We start from the raw sequence: 20,894 nt of genomic DNA, 5'->3' as shown, positions 1-20,894 counted from the left end.
TATCGATTAATTTTATTCTATATATTACTCTATTTTTTTAGGGTATTTGATTTCCTCATACTCTCGTTCAATAAGAAGGTTTGAGAGGGGAGGAGCTATAAATTCTAAACAACACCTTTTAAGTTAGGAGAACCATCAACCACCATTTTATTTTTAAGACAAATACTAAATAGAGATTAAGGGCTACATTGGGCCCGATATGGTCTTATATTAGGTCCACGTTGGGCCTAATATGGTATCATATCAAGCCCAATAAAGGCTGATTTTTTTTTCAAAACTTGTTACCACCCCTAGAGAGCTATAAATGATGATTTGCTAGCACAGTTGGAGTCCTTGAAACTCTAGAATCCCACTCAAATCGAAATGAGTCCAATTAGAGATGTTTAGGTCCATCAGTGAGTTTTGACCAAAATCCACTGATGACCCTACCCTACTTGGATTTAGTTGAAATCACCTTTCTTGTGAAGGTTACAAAGGGGAGGAGCTATATATGGTGCCAAAACTTATTTATACACCCTGGATTAGAAGTTCTTGCTCCGTGCCATTTGGCACGGAACGGTGCACCTCTTTTTTTTCAATGATATATATATCACTCATAGTGTATCGATTAATTTTATTCTATATATTACTCCATTTTTTTAGGGTATTTGATTTCCTCATATTCTTGTTCAATAAGCAGGCTTGAGAGGGGAGGAGCTATAAATTCTAAATAACACCTTTTAAGTTAGGAGAACCATCAACCACCATTTTATTTTTAAGACAAATACTAAATAGAGATTAAGGGTCATGTTGGGCCTGAAGGTTGATTTTTTTTCAAAACTTGTTACCACCCCTAGAGAGCTATAAATCAGGTTTTCCTAGCATCGTTGGAGTCCTTGAAACTCCATAATCCCACTCGAACTGAAATGGGTCCAATCAGATGTGTCTAGGTCCATCAGTAGATTTTGACCAAAACCCACTGATGGCCCTACCCTACTTGGATTTACTTGAAATCACCTTCCCTGTGGTGTCAAAACTTATTTATACACCCTGGATTAGAAGTTTTTACTCCGTGTCATTTGGTACGGAACGGTGCACCTCTTTTTTTAATTATATATATATATATATATATATATATATATATATATATATATATATATATATATATATATATATATATATATATATATATATATATATATATATAAATTATTCTAATTATTAAATTTTGTAATTTTTGCACTGTATATCCGTTTAATTTTATTCCGCATCCCTTTTGTTAGGGTATTTGGTTTCCTTAAATTCTCGTTCAATAAGAAGGTTTGAGAGGGGAGAAGCTATAAATTTTAAAAATACATTTTAAGTTAGGAGAACCAACAACCACCATTTGATTTTTAAGACAAATACTAAGTAGAGAATAAGGGCCACGTTGGGCCTGATATGGTCTTATATCAGTCCCACGTTGGGCTTGATATGGTCTCATATCAAGCCCATGTTGGGCCTGATATGATATCATATCAGGTCAAACAGAGGCTGAAATTTTTTTCAGACCACGCTACCACCACCAAAGAGCTTTACATCAGGTTTTGACAGCGCCGTTGGAGGCTTACAAAATATAATAGTAGCATCACATTCCACAACTATTTTTCTTACAATTCTATGTATGTACTGCATACAAAACATATGCATCAACTCCTCCAATTTACAAGTAATTCAAGACCTAGGGGGTTGGCGACATTCTACAAGTCCTCTGATTATGGCCCAGTTGTTTGCACCTACTGCATTTAATTTTACCTTCCCATTATGTTTCGACTCGATCCTTGCCTTCTTTCGCCTACCCGGCTGCACAAGGCTACGGGGACATAGAACTATAATGTTGTTTACTCCCCTAGGTCAAAATTCCTTGCTTCGACAGGGGTAAATATGATCCATGTATGTGGCATTCCAATTCTGTGAATGAAAATAATGTTCACAATATGGGAGTGTATCCATGTTCCGGTGAATGATGACGACAATTGCATGTGAGCAAAGCAATCCTGAAATTTGAAACTCCCCGCAGTTACAATATTTTCTCTCCAAATCAATAATGTATGAAGCACCTCATATCTCTACTTCCATTTCAGATTGAGAGTAGGGGTGGACTTTATATCGTCTAGCTTTCTCCCTCCTTGATTCCATTTCTTTGGTAGCATGAGGTGTCAACGCAACATACCATTTCAAGACTTCCTCCCTATGGTTAAAGAACCATTGAGCTACCTTTCTTCTGGTGTTATCAATTAACCTGTTTATTGGAAGTTCACATGTCTCCTTGAACAAAGTATTTAAACTCTCTGCACAATTGGTGGTTAGCATTGTGTACCTTCTGTCACTAAAGTGTGCATTAGCCCATCTTTTAGGGTCAATGTTCTGAAACCACTTATGAGCATCTGGATGTTTTTGAAGCATGGACTGCATTATTATGAGATCATATTGGAGTGTTGTGTTTGCTCGAGCTGTTGCCCAAAACAGGCCTAAACCTGACCTACTGCCAGTATTTGTTATCATATTGCAAGACATGTGGTGGCAACAAAAAGCATGATGTGCGGTAGGGTAGACTTTCCTAACTGTTGATATAATGTCGCGATGTCTATCTAATACTATGTTCATTGACTCTAGATCAACATCAAAGAATCTCTTTGTATGATCCAAAAACCACTTCCGTGCAGACCCACATTCAACTTCGGCGATTCCAAAGGCTACTGGGAGGACATTGTCATTAGCATCAATTGTTGTAGCCATCAACAACAAACCCGGATATTTGCCTCTTAGATGTGTGGCATCAATTCCAATTAATTTACGAAGATGGGACCTGAATACTCTTCTACAAGCTCTAAACCCCCAAAAACAGGGTTGGAACTGATTATCCCCATTCTTTTATAGTGCCACATAAGTTTCAGGATCCCTGACTCTTAACTCACACAGATATAGTGGAAGATCTTTATATGCTTGGTCATAATCTCCAACGACTTTCTTCATCGCTTTCTCTCGAGCTATGTATGCTTTTTCTGTATGATATGGTCACTCCAAACCTAGCTTTTATATCTGCTATAATGATACTTGGCTTGTATTGTTCATTAGCAAGAAATTGCTCTTCAACAAAAGAAGCTACATAGGAGGAAGAGCATGCTGGATGATCAGCACTTTCCCTAATGGTGTCGCATTGGTGTTCCTTTATATATTTCGTAACAATGAAGTCTACATCCCCCCGGGCAACTACTCTCCATGTACACGGTTGATTGAAGCAGACGACTTTTACTTTATTTTTTCGAGTGTCAACTGGGTTATATCTCATATGTTTAACCATGACATGTTTCACAAGTGCATTCTTGAACTCTTGTCGAGACGAAAAAATCAGTCCAACAAAATATTCATACTCATCTGTTGCCTCTTCAATTGGCCTTTGGAGCAATCGAGAATTTAGAATATATCGATCATCAACTATTGGGAACTCCTCCTCTAAGTCACTGTACTCCTCTGGATCTATTTCATATTGTTCAATCTGCATATCATCAGCTAAGAATTCTTGTACATCTGTATTACATTGTAAATCCTCTCCAATTCGGTTATAATACCCTTTCTCCTCACTCCAAGTAGGCTCAAAGTAATCACCAAGTGTTATACAAGAATTCAGAACTTCATCTTCTTGAATACTAGCTTTTTCATTTAGATCAAATGTGAAATTACTTATTGTATTTCTATTTGTGTTAGACACACAACTATACTGCGAAGATGATGAAATATTTGTTCTGGATAATTCTCCTACATTAGCTCCATGTCCAATGCTAGAATTTGTATCAAGTGTATTACATATCTCAGAGAGAATTTCTTCATTTATATGATCGCCCTTGATAAATAAATTATAAACTAATTTAGTAAATTTGCAATTACATAATCAGGTGCTGTTGTTAATTTGTAATTTTACATAATTCAAACCACTAGGAAGGGTTGAGCGAGGAAAAGATCTATATGATGTAAAAGCAAAGTTTTAACCACAGATCACGTTGGGCCTGATATTGATGATATCATGTCCATGTTGGGTCTGATATCGTTGATATCAGGCCCAACTTGGGCCTAATATCATCAATATCATACCCCTATTGAAGCAGACAATTCTTGTAAACTAGGACCACCACTGACAGAATGCAAGGCCTAAATAAAAAATGGTTAGCCCAATTTAACTAACAACCTCATAAACTAACAATACATTAAATGGGTGTAATCAAACAAGTTTAGGTCCATAAGTGGCTTTTGGTCAACACACATTGATGGACCAAGGGTAATCGGATTTATAGAAACTCCCAATCACTATGAAGGGTTGAGCGAGGAGACAAGGTAGATATGGTAACAAACAAAATTTTTGATCAAATCAGAAAGTGAGCCTGATATATATGATCAAGATCCCAATACCTACCATAATTAACCTAACATGCATGAGCAAGGTCTAGCTCAAATATAACATCATACTGGAGCAACTTGCAAATCGATTAAGTATTCCCCACATAACTAAACGAAACCATAACCAAGATTTTTTTCATTACCATTTGCAACAATCCTGTAATTTTTTTTACCATCACTATCCTATTTTACAGTAATAAATCTATACATACATATTTAAATCTTTAAATGTATTCTTCTACTAATTTCGGTCTTGCTAGAAGTTTGTCTTTTTTGGCTGACGTTCTTAACTGCAGTTGTCCTTTGGACTCCTCTTGAAACTCTTACGATAATATCCCAAAACCCTACCTAGTCATTTGCAATCCCGCCAACCAGCACGAGCAGGAATGGCAAGCGCAGGAGGTTCATATTTCTTTCATGTTTATAACATCACGCAGAGGGATGGAGGGAGAGAGACGGTGAGAGGGCGTACATTCGAACCACAAAATAATTTTCAAATCTATTTGTGGCTTGGATGCTTGGAAAATGGTGATTGAAAAAAGTAGTTGGCAGGTAGCCAGAGGAATAATATGGGAATTGAATTTCTTAATCTGCACCTTTTGGTATAAACCAAACTACCCTACGCCTTTTGGTAAATACAATTATATGTGTACACCTTTTGGTAAATTGTCGAAAAAGCAAAACAAACAGAAAAGGAAAGAGGGATGATAATCGCCAGTTCCCTGCAGGAAGCGCAATCCATGTCGATTGCGCTGCGCCCCTTCTCAATGTCTTCGTCCTTCGATGACGTCTCTGGTGTCCCCAAAAACCATTTTTGGTAGTTTTGGAGCCTCTACAAGCTTTGGCCTGATTCCCCATACATGTCTCGCTGTCCCTTCGAGGAAAAGCGCTGCCTGCAGATGCGAGTCGCACTCTTCCAACAACTAAGATCGCATGCCCCGGGAGTTCCGGGAGGAGAATCTCAAGCAGAGATGTAGGTTCCTGCTTTTTTTTTCTTTTCCTTGAACGTTTCTATCAAAATGAACATCTCTGATTAAGATTTTCTGATGGTGTGCATATCAAAGGCATGAATTTCTTGATTTTGGCCAAATCTTCTAAACTTTTGGTTTGCATAGAATATGAATGACATGATATGCTTAACTGATACCCACGTCAGTCCTTGGCTATGTTATACTACACAGCTGCCCTTTCTTCCAAGAAAAATCATGATCTTTTGTATAAGATCAGACTTCGACTTCATGTTGTGTAGAGAAGTGATTCCTGAGATGCTAAACTTTTTGCATCATGGATATTATTTATCGCTTGCTAATTTGGTTATTTTCCCTGAATATCTAGATCACAAGGTTCAATTATTATATCATATGAATGTTGCTTTTAACAATTATTCTAGTAGTCTAGCCATATTCTTTGTTCATAGTTAAACAGTTTTTTTAGCAAGCCAAATAGAGTCTGTTCTTTGGATGCATTTTCAATCAAAGCATTTTTTTTAAAACAGTGAAGCGAAATTATGAGAGTTTCCCTCAGTCAATGTATGGCCTTACTCCATCACAGATGGATATGTTCATGACAGACGATAACCCCTGGGACACGTCAAGAAAGTATTTCATATGCAAGAAGTTACATTGACAATGGAGGGATGCATAGTTTAAATGGTATGCAGGCTTCATCCAAATACAATATGTGCACGAGTGTGTATCGTGGGGGCGGTCAAGGATATGGAAGAATAAGAAGTGCTCCTCCAGATTCGCCTTTTTTGCTCGAATAGTTTACCTTGGCATGCCTGTAGGCCATCATAGGCTGAGTCAATAAAGCATTAAATACATATGGGTGGAAAATTTTCCTTGCTGACCCTTATATGAATACAGATAATCTGTTTCTATTGTATCGAGCAGATGGTTCCAGCTGTCACTGAGCTTCTTGTTGCTCAGTCTGTGGCTAGATTATGATGATCCATCCAAACCTATATACCTGTACATCAATTCATCTGGCACTCAAGTGCTGTTGTAAATATTTATTTATTCAGCTACGATATAGCCTATTGGAGTATATTTTTTGCTGAAACAACTAGAAATTTCATATCTTTCTCTCACTGATTTGTCCTTTATAACAATATATAACGACTTCCAGAATGCGGTGGGTGAGACAGTTGGATCAATATTTATTTATTCAGCTACGATATAGCCTATTGGAGTATATTTTTTGCTGAAACAACTAGAAATTTCATATCTTTCTCTCACTGATTTGTCCTTTATAACAATATATAACGACTTCCAGAATGCGGTGGGTGAGACTGTTGGATCCGAGACTGAGGCTTATGCAATTGCTGACATGATAGCTGCAAGTAAACTAGTTTATAGTTCAATAGAACAAGTTTGTTCTTCGTTTCATCATCAGTTGCTGAACTTTTCAGTTCCACTTGATGCTAAATAACATCTATTTTAGTGAGTAAACACATGATATAACATAGTTTATCTATTTTAGAGAGTAGTAAATTGGGTACCATAACTCTGTTAATTATGCTGCATTAGCATTTGGATCACATTTCATCTCTCTTTTTTCTTCCACAGTATGTTAAACCCAAGGTTATATGATAAATGTCGGCATGGCGTACGGTCAGGCTGCAATGCTTTTATCTCTGGGTGCCAAAGGCTATCGTGGCCTGCAGCCAAATTCTTCCATTTGTGTCATGTTTGCTTATTCACAAACTGTAGTACAGCCAAATTGCATCTGCCGAAGGTCTACAAATCTAGTGGTGCTGCTACGGATATGTGGATCAAGGTGATTCACAAGACTTCTTATCAATATACTATCCATCCATTGATCTACCATCAATTGTAATCGTGATTTTCATGCATGTCTCTCAGGCGAAGGAACTTGATGCCAACACTGAGTATTTACTAGAGTTGTTAGCTAAAGGAATAAGTAAGCCAAAGGAAGAGAAAAGAAGGAAATAGAGCTTCTGAGATATTTCGATGCACAGGAAGCTAGCCTATGGGATTGCAGATAAGATTTTTAAGCCCGAAGATGATGCATTCGAGAAAAAGGTAACTCGAACATGGAAAGAATGCTTCATCATATATTTTGTGGACTACACTCCTGAAACTAAACATGAATTTCCTTAAAACAGAATTATGATGAGCAACTTGCAAGATCCAAAGTCAAGAGTAAAGCAGCCGGAGCTGGTCCACACGCAACACAATCAGGGTTTGGCTTAAATATATGATAAACCGTAAATTTATGCAGGTGTGTAAGTTAGGCCTATGATGAAGATAACAAAAAAAAAAATCCACGAAAGTAATTGAGAAGTATATATTTACCAGAACACACATCCTGGGAAACCTCGATCTTTTCTGTCGTTGCTGCCTCCGCCACCGACCCTATGCTTTTGGCTCCCTCCATCGGATCAGGCAACTCGACATTGAAGAAGTAAAAAACTCAAACCCAATCCTCCTCATCTCTCTCTCTCTTCTGCTAGTTAAAAGAAACATGATGCTGAGGGTTCTCCAGCTCGATGCGCACCGTGCCAGCTTGCACCAGGAGCAGACCTATGACACCTTGCAAAGGGAACAGGCACATCCAAACTGCAACTTAAGAATTAATAAAAATGGGCAGGTTCTACAAGGCAGCAGTAAATTGATCAATTTGATTACCCAACAAATGAGTGAGGTCTAGTGAGTCATTTTGAATTATGAATCAATTGTATTGAACATAAATGTGTGGCAATAGTTGGATAAACATTCCTACATGTAAGCATAAAATAGGAAATAGGTTATGGAGCATATATCATATATGAACTATGGAGTTATTTTTCATATACAAAAGGATTACCAAACTCATAAACAAAGCCCACACAGACTATTTTTGCATAAAAGGCCGAGTACAATAGAGCACATTAAGAAAGAGACAGAGAATTACATATGGCTTGCAGTATTCATCATCTTCACTCTTGCATGATTCTGTGATGGTTTGCAGAACTAAGAATAGGATTGATGTGGCGGGCTATCTGTATGAATATCCATGGATGTGTCGTTGCAACTGAGAGAACTGGTGTCCCGGTTTTGATCTGAATCATGGTTCCTGCTTGCTGCGTTTCCAGTAGGTGGGGCATCATTTGTGTAAAATCCACTCCCATCATTAGCAAGGTGATACGGCTGAAGGCTCCTGCGCACAGGGCTAGAAAGAGCATTTGAGAAGACGGAGTTTTTTGCTTGATCAGTGTGGCCACTTCGAGGGATTGGCTGGCCAAACAAACCAGATGGAGCTTGGAAGGTTGAGTTTATTGGATGTGTTGACGGCGGCGGTTGTTGATTTTGGAATGGTGCTCTTGGGGCTGCTGTTAATCCATCTTCTGCAACATGGTCCATCTCAGTCTGGAAGGGTCGATTAACAGATATTAGTGAAATGAGTTTTATTGACTACCAGATATTGATCCGTTAGCAACAACGAACCCATAGATCAATCTCAATCTGACTAACAGGAGAGAACTAAAGGAAACCATTGATTATGAAGATAGTTTGGGTGAGCACAAGCATATTTTGGGTGAGGCGGAAACTTCCTAGTTCAAATTTGACAGCTTATATACTAATTTAGAAAGCATTTCAAAAGATATGACTTTGATTTTGTAATACAAAATGGCGGATCCATCAAAAACATTAAAAAAAACTACTTACCATCTTTAACCCCGTACCCATGGCTACATGACATGATCCTAGTAGGAGTATATCATGTCAAACACCTAGATCATGTGATGTGCTTCACACGTAGATCAATACCTATGTCGTTTGCTAACATTCGAGTCTGAGTAACACTTGTCTACGATTGGACTGGCAGCGAGCAATAAATGAAGGAACCACATCTTCATTAACAAAATAATGTTGAATATGGACCATTAAGTTTCTTTGCATAAAACAGTAAACTTAAGATACTAAATCATGTCCTTAGAAAGATGTAATGAAAGTTGTGATAGGAGTAGAGTGATCTAGAAGGTTTTAGAGCCAAGTGTGCCTAGAACAAAAACTATTTGAATCTACACTAACGGTGAAACAAGCAACCTAATGCAGTTGCTCATGATGAGAATAAGCAAACTCAAATTAAAATGGCTAACATTTTAAAAACACACAAAAATGTAAGTTATTATTATAATACAACCTGAATATGGCAAACTATATCAGCTACTGTAATCCTTGACCCTTCTTCATGCTTTCTCATGACCCATTGATAAAGCTTGTCCTGCACGAGACACATGTAGGCATCATAAGCAGCTAACAATAACACAATTCGAGTTCCCATTGCCAATGGTTGAACATATGGAACTCCATGTAGAAAAGGCAATTTTTTATGAAAGAATTAATGATTTCTCGTTAATGGTTTCTCGTGATTACGACAAAGGCAATTAACAAGGAAAAGTTGGCTTTAAAGTATAAACTGGAAGCAAATATCATAGTTACTAGTTTCACCAACAGGAGATTGGTAAAATGGTAATGTTACCTGACAGGAAAGGTTTTTTTTGTTTCTCTTTGCTATGGAGAATAAGATCATGTACATACCCCAAATCCAGCATTTGTTAGAGCCTCAGCTGAGCAAGCATGTTTACAACAAATAAATTAAAATAAGATTGGGATGTGCAAGAAAGTCGTCCACCCTTACTTTGTGTTTCAATGAAGTGAACTTGTGAACAATCTCATCTGCTATTGATCTCAAATCAAGGTGATCCACTCCTTTGCCATGCTTCGACTAAATGTGAGGTATCATTTCACAACCATTTGACTGAAGTAAACCACCTTCTTTGATGCCCCATTGCATTCGGAAACACTTGGAAAATCGGGGTGCCTATGGTGCTTGACAGAGTATACATATTTCATACCCATTGACATGCTCAATTGAGTATCTGGAACCCTTGTTGGTTTGACAAAAGGTATTTAAAGATAAGAGGAACTGACTAATCTTGAAATATGATATGCAGTCAAGTGGGGTTAGATAGATTCAGCAGCCTCTAAAATGCTCATTTGCAAGTAACTCAGGTGATGTCTCGGTTGACATGCAAAAAAAGTGAGGTGTTAGGAATTGTCACTAGGATTTGCACACTAGTTGTCTCCGTTGGAATACATTTGTGCAAAAAAAGGAGGTGCCTAAGGCATGCCTCGAGATTTATGTCAGAATCTCCGAGGTATTGGGCTGACGAGTGACAACTCCCAGTGGATTAGCAATATAATAGTGTACTTGGTGGTGTTTGGCAAATGACATTAGGAGATCAATGGAAGGAATCCCTGCAATTATTGAACAGAAATGTACAAATAAATTGTTGCAACATCCTCAAGAGCTCATTGACTGAGCCCATAAATAAGGAATTTTGTTCCAGCAAAAGAACGATTTTAACAGAGCTAACAATCTGAAACACCCAAACAGCAATCTATGCGCTAGGTACCAGATACCGTGGCATCGGTCGCTAGATTCATGAATAGCGTTCCTAAGGAGTTAAACCATTTCGTTGCCCTTTGGCCAATCAACATGAGGGATATTCTATCATGGCATCCTAACTTTCGATTAAAAAAAACAAGAACAAAAGCTTAGGTTCTCGTTAACTTGATATTTGGTTGCTAATAGAACCGCCGTCCCACGATGTCTTCTTTATTGCTCCACTTCCTACCACTGTTTAAAAAATTGCTACTGCTACCATTATGTATTAACTAGTCATCAAAACAAAACAATGGAACAAAAATAGATCCGTTCTAATTTATTTTTGTCACAAGTTTCACAAGATCAGATTCAATGGATTGGGTTCTGCGGAAAGGGAGATTAAAAAAGGGAAAGGGGCTAAGTGCCAACCAGGGCATGGCGCTCTCCGGCCTGGAAGGAGACCTTCTGCTGGTTCATGGCCTGCGTGTAGAGCTGCGACAGCGAATTGGCGGCACCGCAGAAAGTGGAGTACAACGTGCGATCCGCCTCGTCGAGGCCCGAGGCGTCCGATTTCCGCTTCCTCGACATGGATTCTACCCAGAACAGTGAAGAGAAAGGGAGATCGTACGGGAAGGCGAAACCCTATCGACCTCCTCACCTTCGCGCAAATCTCGATCACTTTCGTCGGAGCACGCAAACAGAAGAGAGAGAGAGACGACTAAATAAAACGAAAAGGCGCACGGGAGATGATCCGTAAATTTATAGAACGGCAAACACACCTTCTTTTTACAAAACGTTAGAGGCATTTATTTTTCTAAAATATCAAAATAATATGCACAAAATACAAGAATATAATATTGTACATAAATTTAGAGGGATACATTAAAAAATAAAAAAGATTTTTTTTAAATAATAAAATTAAAATAAATACCATTTTAATGATTTTTTTAAAGTGTTCTTTTGATTTTTGCAAAATAGAAATAATTACAAGGTAAGTCCGCATAATTCCGATCAATCCATGAGAACCATAAAAGACAAGAAATGCGAGAGAACCGGACGTGCGGTCTAATCCGGGTTATCTAGGCCAAACGGTTCGATCCGTAACGCGTTTGGCCGAGTTGCGGGTGGTTGGTCGGCGAGTTACGCCGGGTCGCCCTTCTCGATCTCATCTTTCCCGTTTAAAGAAATTATTGATTCGCGAGAAGCAAAGCCGTCGCCGCACCGATTTTAGGGTTGAAGAAGAGCAAGGATCCCGTCGATGGACGACTCCGACGACGCCGCCGGGTACCCTCCCGATTCGCGCCCCCTCAATCCTCGCCTCCACCTTTCCTCCTCCTCCAATCGCCTGAAACCCCCCTTCGGCGATTCCACGCCTGCTCCTCAGTTCGGCCGTCGCTACGCCGAGCCGGACGATAATGACGACGAAGAGGAGCAGCAGCAACAGAACTACCCGGATCGGCCCTCGGACGACGAAGATGACGACGCAGGCGGTGGTTACCGGCGCGCCAGGGATTCCAGCGGCGAGGACGATGATTCTTCGTCCGACAGCCGCGGGAAGCGGAGGAGGATCGATAAGCTCGCGTTAGGGTTTGAATTTGCCCCCAGAGTGCCCCCACCGTCCGCCGCGCCCCCCGCAAAGCCTCCCACACGGACTTTGCCCCCTGAGTGGTCGGAAGATTCGACCTTTGTGCTCTTAGATGCCTGGGGCGATCGATACGTTCAGAATGGACGGAAGAGTCTCCGAGCGGATCAGTGGAGTGAGGTGGGTAAAAAGGTTTTGCAGGCTTCCAAGGTTCATCGGACGGACGCACAGTGCCGGAACCGGATTGATACCCTAAAGAAGAAGTACAAAAAAGAGAAGACAATCTTGACTGCGCGTGGTAAATCTGGAAGCAAGTGGGTTTATTTCAAGAATATGGACGCCTTGATGTCACCCTCATCGCCAATACCAACGACAGGAAAGCAACCGCTTCAGCTGCCTCCTCCTCCACCGCCGCCACCACCAAAGCTCCCTTATGGTGTTGATGCAGGAGAATATGTGTTTGCTAGCTCTAGTGCCTATCGAGATCGTTGTAATGGTAACGGTAAGATGAGGGACAGTCCAGATGACAGTGGAAGTGAGGATTACTCTGATGGGTTCCCGCCAAAGGTAAGGGACAATATCTCATGGAGCTCAGATTCTTCCTTTAGGATGCTTGCTGATTCAATTAAGAAATTTGGGGAGATTTATGAGAAGATGGAAAATTACAAGAGGCAGCAGATGACAGAGCTCGAAAGGATGAGGAAGGAGTTCCAAAGGGATTTGGAGTTGCAAAAAAGACAGATTTTGGAGAGAGCACAAGCAGAAATTGCTAAATTGAACGAGGAACCAGGTGAAGAAGATGATGGTGAAGACAGAGAGGACGGCGACGATGATGATGATGGTTCTCCTGAGAATTTGAGCGGGTAGTGTGGCGTCACTTCTGTTGAGTTAATTTTCTTTTCCTGATTGGTTTTATTGCATTGAATCTTTTTTACTTTTCTGTCAATACTTGATTGCTGACAATTTATTCAGGTAAGTAGATCATATGTTAAACCAATTTGTCTATGAAATTTGATCTTTTTATGGTGGGATAGGAAATTTGAATTTTTCATGATAATGATTTGGTTTCTTACTGTGTTGTGACATTCATATATTTTAGTCCACACCTAATGGAGTGGGGAGTTCTAGTTTCAATGGGTATTGTTACATTAAAATGGTATTTAATATGCTTATGAAGGGATTTGATACATTTAGTTAAGGCTATTAATAATTATAGGGTATCTCTGCAATCAATTTTGGTAGTTTAGTCTAATCAAATTCTTATCAATTTGCTTATGATCATCTGTAAATCATAGAGTTGTATCCCAAATGCATTAAAATGAGAGTTAATTTCATCCATAAAAGGCTTAGAGCTAATCTTTCACATGAATCCTATGGTGATATATTGTAATTGGTGATGCACGTAGTTTGTTTATGATCCAATTTAATAATTGCATAAGCTATAAATAATGAGTTTTACTTGTAACTTATGGGTGTATCTAGGATATGAGATTATGAAATCATATGAATCTGGATTATTGAAATGCAAAGAGTTTCTTGGTAATTATTTTTTTTTCTAGAACCTGAAGCTGATTTTCCTTGATGTTGGGAGTTCTCTTTGGGGCATGTTTTACAGAGTATTTTTTATAGGACTTGGACAGTTGGACGCTTTCTCTAGAACTCATTAGCTTCTTTGCATGTGCTAACCTCTTTAAGCCTTTTTTGTCTACTCTATGTTTATCCATTGCCAACATTTTTGGCACAGATTGTTCTGGGCTTCTGATCTGTTTTCTTCATGTAGGTTTATTTCTGCTTCCCTCTTCATTACTGCCTTTGTATGATAGATCAAGTGATTGCTTAGCATCGATTGGCTATTTGGGTTGGCTCCAGTAAAGATTTACAGCTGGATCTGCATCGAAGTTGTTGTCAAATGTATTCTATTCGGAAATACTTTAATCAAGTACCAAGAATGGAGAATCTCTGAGCCGTTCCTGGATAGTAAGCTTTGTATTCTATTGTGTTGGTTAGCTAACTTAAGACAATCTAGAGTTTATGGCAAGATGTCTGTGAACTTCTACATTTACATTATTATTTATTTAAATAACTTTATCATCTCTCGTACTTATCAAGGCTGAGTTTCTGAATATTTATTACATTTGTTCCAATTATATTTTGTTTCTGAATATTTTCTTGCACTGGTAGATGCTCGGCCAGATATAGAAGTTTTAGAGGTTTTCATGTATTAGAAAGAAATCAAGCAAGTTTCTTGCACTGGCAGATGCAGGCAATGCAGAGGATGATGAGAGCCTGGAACCTACACCCAGAAGAAAGAAACGCCACTGGTGGCACCGGTGGTGCATGGCTGCTGCCGTGCCGCACTGCCAACCCAGTCAGTCCATTGCTCGTCGCTGTAGGATGAAACTGGAAGGCACCGGCCTATTTCTCAGCCGTTTCACGCGATAACCCAATAATTGACCCTTCTAAAAACCTTAATATTCTGGAACTAAACTCTAATTTTCGAGAAGGAAAGGATTTAGAATAAAAGAGAAGAGAGTATAAACGATTAAAAACCATTGAAACACAGTACAGAGGTCTTGTTCCCAATTCAAGGAGATTGAATCTTAAGAAGCAGCTAATTGCATCATTTCTCAAGTTCTTGCTACATTCTATCAATGCCTATCCCAATCGTGACATACTCATTGTGCATTTCCCCTGTGAAAATCCTTTCTTGTTCTTCATTCAACTCTCCACAAACATTAATCGAAGAGATTGAGGTAACATATAGGACCTTAGAATGTCATGTACAAGCATGATGAAGAATATAATATCATTCAAAAATTATTTTAACTAGTAGCATGATCACGACATTGCCAAAAGCACCTGATGAAACGACGGAACAAATCAATCTATTCTTTCATAAAGATAGCTCGCAAGGGAATGCCTTTGACTATTTAGTTTTCTTTTCTCTTGGCCACATCTTATCTTGATCCTGACAAGGTAGTCGGCTGCTATCCATGCAAAACTAAGTCGTGTGGGTACCAAATCACAATCAGGCTCTTTTAGTTCGAGCGACTTCCTAACCCACCGAGAATGATAAGCCACCTTGTACCATGCTGAAGCCTTCCGTTCCTAAACCACTCCTTTTTCTGTCTGTTAGTTGAAGGAAATGAGGTTTATGGAGTCGAAAGCATGCCGGTGCTCCTTGTGAAGTGAAGAATATTCGTTCTTCAGGCGCTCCTTCAACTCACCCTGCTTCTTGCTATTGAATTTAAGCAGAGACTATATGTGACCCGTAAGAACCTCCCCTTCTGAGCTAACTCTCTACCGAGCCAACAATGCATTCAGATGATGCTCGTATACGACCTTGTTCTGCCATGCATCAGTAAGATAATCTGTAGATCCAGCAACCTCAAAATCCACATCATAAGGTAAAATGATGCACATTAATTAGGGAGTTCTTTGTAATGATGCATATCCAACGAGCCATCATTTGTCACTTTCAGAAGATTCAGTTACAAGACTTCAAACAAGACGTTTTTAGAAAGTACTAAATGGATTAATAGAAGAACATTGGGTTGATTATGAAAAAGGAGAAATCAAAATAAGTCCAACTGTTAATCAAGGCTTAGTCCATGTGATCGAGCTTATCCATCCATGACTAAGTTTTGCATGATGGTTTGAAGAACACTAATTAAGTATAGTGACTCGTTTAAACACTAAATAAGTATGAGAACTTGTGTATTTTTGAGTTGCTAAGTTATTTAATTGTTTGCATGCATATGAACTCTTAGTAGCTTGCATGCATGCATTGATACTCTTAATTTCTTCATGTATGTTTTTGTAATCTTAATTGCTTGCTCTCATTATACAAGCAAGGGAGCTCGTTTATTAAAGGGATTTTTGGTGAAGCTTTTATGTGTGTGCTCTCTTAGTTTTTAAAAGAACTTATGAACTTATCAAATTTATCTTGAGGCATTCAAACTATCGAAACTTATCACCTTTGTAATGTGACTTTTATTTCCTTCATAGTCTTAGTTCATTCCAAGTCTTAATTATGAGTTAAGACTTAAACTCTTGTCTTCCAATTCTTAAGATTCTATCCATCGTGTCATCTGGTATCATAGCTTTAATTCAAAAGCAAGTCCTAAATCTATATTTACTTGTTGTCCTGCAAAAAAAATAGCAAAAAAAATTAAAAGAAAAAAAAAAGTTGCTTGTGCAAGTCGAAGTTTCATTGAACTAATAAAGGGAACTTCAACAATTCATTTCTTATTTCTTTCTACTCTCAAATCTTTTACTCTTTCATTTTTTCTTAAAGTTCTTCCATCATTTTCAGTTGGTTTCTTTTGTTTTGAATTGTTACATGATATTCTGATTTATTTAAGAGTTTGATTAAAAATTATAAAAAGATATTATCGAGTGAGAGCCTAATTATGAGTAAACAGTGTGAGAGCCTTAATCTTGAGAGAAAAAGATGTGAGGGAGTGCTTGTGAGGTTTCTTTTATCTTTGCAAAAATGTCCAACATCCAAGAGGATGGTGTAGCTAAAAACATCAACATCAGTTACCTTATCCAGAGATTTTATTCTAAATTTTGGATAGAGTAGCTAAAAAAATATTTACATTAGTTATCCTATCCATTCTCTAAATTTTGATTTATGAATAGTACTTCTCTAAATTTAGGGAATAGATTTCATTCCCTAAACATTATAGAGGAGAGAGAAAAATAGAGAAGTCGATATATGTAGTGAAAAGTGGATATCCAAATTTAATAAAATAACTTTTTATCTTAAATTATGCATTTTGGATAAGGAAGATGGTGTGGATGCTCTAAGGGCGTTATACCACTTCCAAATCTTCAATTGCAAGCAATGATGGGAGAGATGCAGCAGATGACAAGGCTAAATTAGAATCTATCCATGAGAGGTTGGATTGAGTGGAAGAGGGAGGGGACATCGAAAAGACATCAATAAAACCGTTCTATCATTCCACAACAAAGACGTGCTCAAGGGGTTGATGTAAAAGAAGAAGAGGAGGTGGAAGAATTTGGTGAGCGAAGCTACAATTGGAGTTGGATTGAATATATGAATGGGCATAGAGAAGATAGGATTGGTGGAAATAGAAGGGTTAATGACTCAGGAGGTGTTAAACTGAAGATTCCATCCTTCCAAGAAAAAAAATGATTTTGAAGTTTATTTGGAGTGGGAAACTAAGATAGAGATGGTGTTTGACTGCCATGATTTCTCAAAGCTTAAGAAGGTTAAGATAGCTTCCATTAAATTCATTGATTATGCTATTATTTGGTGGGATCAAGTAGTAATATTAATGAATCGGAGAAGTAATAGAGAACAACCTGTGTCCACTTCAGAGGAGATGAAGATGCTCATGAGAAGGAGATTTGTACCCTAGCTAGCCATTACTATAGGAGCTTATATCAGTAGCTGTAGAGGTTGTCTCAAGGTTCCAAAAGTGTGGATGAGTATTTCAAGGAGATGGAGTTGTTCATGGTATAGGCTAATATGGATGAAGATCGAGATGTCACCATAGCTAGGTTTTTGCATGGTTTAAACTCAAAAATTGCTAATATTGTTGAATTGTAATATTATGTTGAGTTGTCAGACATGGTCCACCAACAACTAAAAGTGGAGGAACAGCTCAAGAAGAAAGGATTGTCTAAGAGGGGACAACTAATGGCTACCAACAACATATGGCAGTCAGCTCCAAGAAGGGAGGAACAACTACAAAACAAGCCAAAATTTGAACCCTTCAAGAAGCCCAAACCAACAGCATCTACTACTCAAGGTAATAGCGAGTCCATTTCTTCCAATTCCCGTGATATCAAGTGTTTTAAATGTCAAGGGCGTGATCACATGTCAGCTAATGTTTGAGCAAAAGAGTGATGATAATAAACGCCCAAGGTGAATTTTAATCAGAAGATGAGGATGAAGTAGCTGAAGAAGTGCCACAAAAGGAGGACAGTGATGATGAGCAACATACTGTTGTTAGACACTTATTAGTGGCCTAACTAGTATCAATCTGCAAGCTAAGGAGTAAGAAAATAATCAAAGGGAAAACTTGTTTCATACTCATTGCTTTGTGAATAATAAGATTTGTAATGTTATTATTGACGAAGGAGGTTGTTGTGTACAATCCACAAGTATATGGTTGTCGTCAAGTAATAAAAAGATATTTAATCCACATGAACTATAAAGCCAAGTATTGATTAAGTAAAACAAATTATCTAGAGAATTGAAGGTTGTTCTAATCTGAGAGAGTTGAGAGAAGGTTTAGAGTAATCGAGAGAAGGTTTAGAGTAATCGAGAGGTCAAGAGCAAGCGAATGGTCAAGGGAGAAATTTGAATTGGGGAAACGATTCTAGGATTTTGGTTTCGTCACAATGATCGTTGACATCCTAAGTATTGTTACTTTCTATCTCTATGTTTATTAACATGTAGGTTGACCTATTCAGGAATATCGATATAGACATTTAGAATTATATTAGCGTATCTACCTAAATGTGACACCTATTTTTAAGGTGACATTGCTAGTTCAACCGCTTTTTCATGGAGACCCCTGTCACATGAATCCCACGGTCCCTTAGTTACCCTCCTTTACTTTGTGACGCTGAATCGGAGCAAATCTATTATACTTTGTGATAGCAAATGGTGCCCTTACTGGGGAAGATCACCATCCCCTTGTGGCATATTGGCATACTTTCGTGACTGACTACTCTCCACATCTTGGACATCTATGGATTGGAGAGTTGGGTTCACCTTTCAATCTTTTTCCACATCCTGTGAGATACAAAGGTGTGGATTAGTGTTACAATCGTTGCACAATAAAGTCAGACCATGGAATAAACATATCATTTATTAGAGAAAGCTAAACAAATATTTGTATTGAAATCGAATGTCAACAATTACATTAGGCTACTCTCTAATCCTAGATGATCCTGTCTGAAAGCGTGAAGCTGGAAAGCTGAGGATATGACAGCTCTGCTGACTGGATGAAGATCTCGCTCTTCTCTGCAAAACAAACCAAACCAGGGAAGGGGTCCTTGGCGTTGACCCTCCGACGCTCAAGTTAGAAATAATATTAGGAAAAGAAATTGAAAATAATAGAGATAGAGATGAATCTTGTTTTTCTTCATACCTAACATACTCTTTTATACCTTTCTTAGTGACCCTCCATCTTTCCCTGTTTAATGATATTAATTATCGATAGAAGGTATCTTTGTCTTGTCTTCTTCGCATTCAATGATGAAGTGTTCTCTTTTATTTTCTCTTCCCCTTATTAAGTATCTGTCTTTTCCTCTTTTATTATTTTATTGGTTCATTATTAATATATATAATGCTAATATTATACCCCGAGCGGGCTACGGGTAGCCCGCTCGGCCCACTCTCCTACCGACCGGGCTGACCAGACACTGGTTCACCTAGATGGTCGACCGGACGGTGGTTCCTCCGATCGACTGCTATAGCAACTTCCCACTCGGATTGGCCTAGCTTAAGCCATGGTGTTGACCGCCTTGACTTTAACCTACACCGTGGTAATTGACCCCTGCCAGGTAAGCTCCTCCTTATCGCCACATCACTAGAATCCGGAAAACTACTCCATAGAGATAAAGTTACAATCGAGAGACATGAATCTAAGCAATTACAACTCAAAACAAAGAGTAGAGAGAAAAAACTTAGTTGTTAAAGTTGTTGGTGTCTTTGAAAGAGTCTCCAAGCTTCGATGGTGGATAGATCATTGTGATGGCTCTTGGAATGGTGACTCTAGGTTTCCCTAGAACAAGAAAAACCTTCCTCCCCAAGTTAGGAGGCTTCTTGGGCCTTTTATATCCCTTGCAACTATCAAAAATAGTTAGAAAATATCTAACCGTCAAGGTTGATTTACCTTGGCACGACCATGCCTGGGAGGCATAGTCGTGTCTCAAGAACTAGTTGGCATTGGAGGTAAAAAAACACAGTCTTGCTTGGGAGTGTTGGTTGCTACTCGGAAAACCTAGAGGTTCCACTGTACAAAAATTTGTACAAAGGTCTGAACCTTTTCCTAGCTACCATGTGTTCTTTTAAATTAAATTTTGGATCGCCTGCGGAACTTAACACGTTTGATCCAAAACTTAATCTATTCGTTCTTTTGAGTTTTGACTTGGGTCTCCTGCGGAACTTAACACGTTCGACCCAAATCGCCTTAAGTTATTAATTCCATTAAATATTAATTTCCATAATTGGTTCTCAGTACTGACGTGGTGAGGCACATGGCCTTCTTGGATATGGGAGCAACCACCACCGACTAGACAAAACCTTTTATAGAAAGCTAATATTTAATTTCCTAAAATAACTTTAGGTTAACCGAAAAGAACAATCAAACCACAAGGAAAAATAAAACAAAAGAACACAACATCGAAAAACATATTCGAAATACTAGAACGTAAGCCTCTTGTATTTGGTATTATTTCCATAAATAACTAGTATGATGCGGAAAGAAAAATTACTAGTTATACCTTGTAGAAAAACCTC

General features: G+C 38.5%; 2 protein-coding genes and 1 pseudogene across 8 annotated transcripts; 2 read left to right on the top strand and 1 right to left on the bottom strand.

Moving 5' to 3' along the window:
- The first annotated feature begins 5,346 nt into the window (after positions 1–5,346).
- LOC121981087 lies at positions 5,347–7,636 on the top strand (annotated as a pseudogene).
- On the bottom strand, positions 7,605–11,573 carry LOC121981089. Of its 4 annotated transcripts, none has more exons than XR_006111736.1 (4): positions 11,239–11,573; positions 9,562–9,642; positions 8,329–8,783; positions 7,605–7,994 (listed from the first exon to the last, which is right to left on the bottom strand). XR_006111736.1 is itself a non-coding variant. In XM_042533436.1 (3 exons), the coding sequence occupies exons 1-3, from the start codon at positions 11,395–11,397 to the stop codon at positions 8,388–8,390; spliced, it is 636 nt and encodes a 211-aa protein (XP_042389370.1). In that variant the 5' UTR covers positions 11,398–11,573; the 3' UTR covers positions 8,167–8,387. The 4 variants fall into 4 exon arrangements, 1 of the variants encoding a protein (XP_042389370.1); XR_006111735.1 differs by having other exon boundaries at positions 7,605–7,967; XR_006111737.1 differs by having other exon boundaries at positions 7,605–7,958.
- Positions 11,574–11,890: 317 nt separating this feature from the next.
- On the top strand, positions 11,891–14,482 carry LOC121981086 (trihelix transcription factor ASIL1-like). 4 transcript variants are annotated; one of them, XM_042533434.1, is made up of 3 exons: positions 11,891–12,958; positions 13,034–13,254; positions 14,172–14,482. In XM_042533434.1, exons 1-3 carry the CDS (start codon positions 12,068–12,070, stop codon positions 14,209–14,211), a joined length of 1,152 nt encoding a protein of 383 aa, XP_042389368.1. In that variant the 5' UTR covers positions 11,891–12,067; the 3' UTR covers positions 14,212–14,482. The 4 variants fall into 4 exon arrangements, with proteins under 4 accessions (XP_042389368.1, XP_042389367.1, XP_042389366.1 ...); XM_042533433.1 differs by having other exon boundaries at positions 11,891–13,273; XM_042533432.1 differs by having other exon boundaries at positions 11,891–13,278.
- Positions 14,483–20,894: the final 6,412 nt, after the last annotated feature.

Source organism: Zingiber officinale, chromosome 5A, assembly GCF_018446385.1.
Source record: "Zingiber officinale cultivar Zhangliang chromosome 5A, Zo_v1.1, whole genome shotgun sequence".
Classification (NCBI taxonomy): Eukaryota; Viridiplantae; Streptophyta; class Magnoliopsida; order Zingiberales; family Zingiberaceae; genus Zingiber; species Zingiber officinale.
The sequence above is the reverse complement of the archived record's forward strand: the minus strand, read 5'-3'. Positions and strand labels throughout refer to the sequence as shown.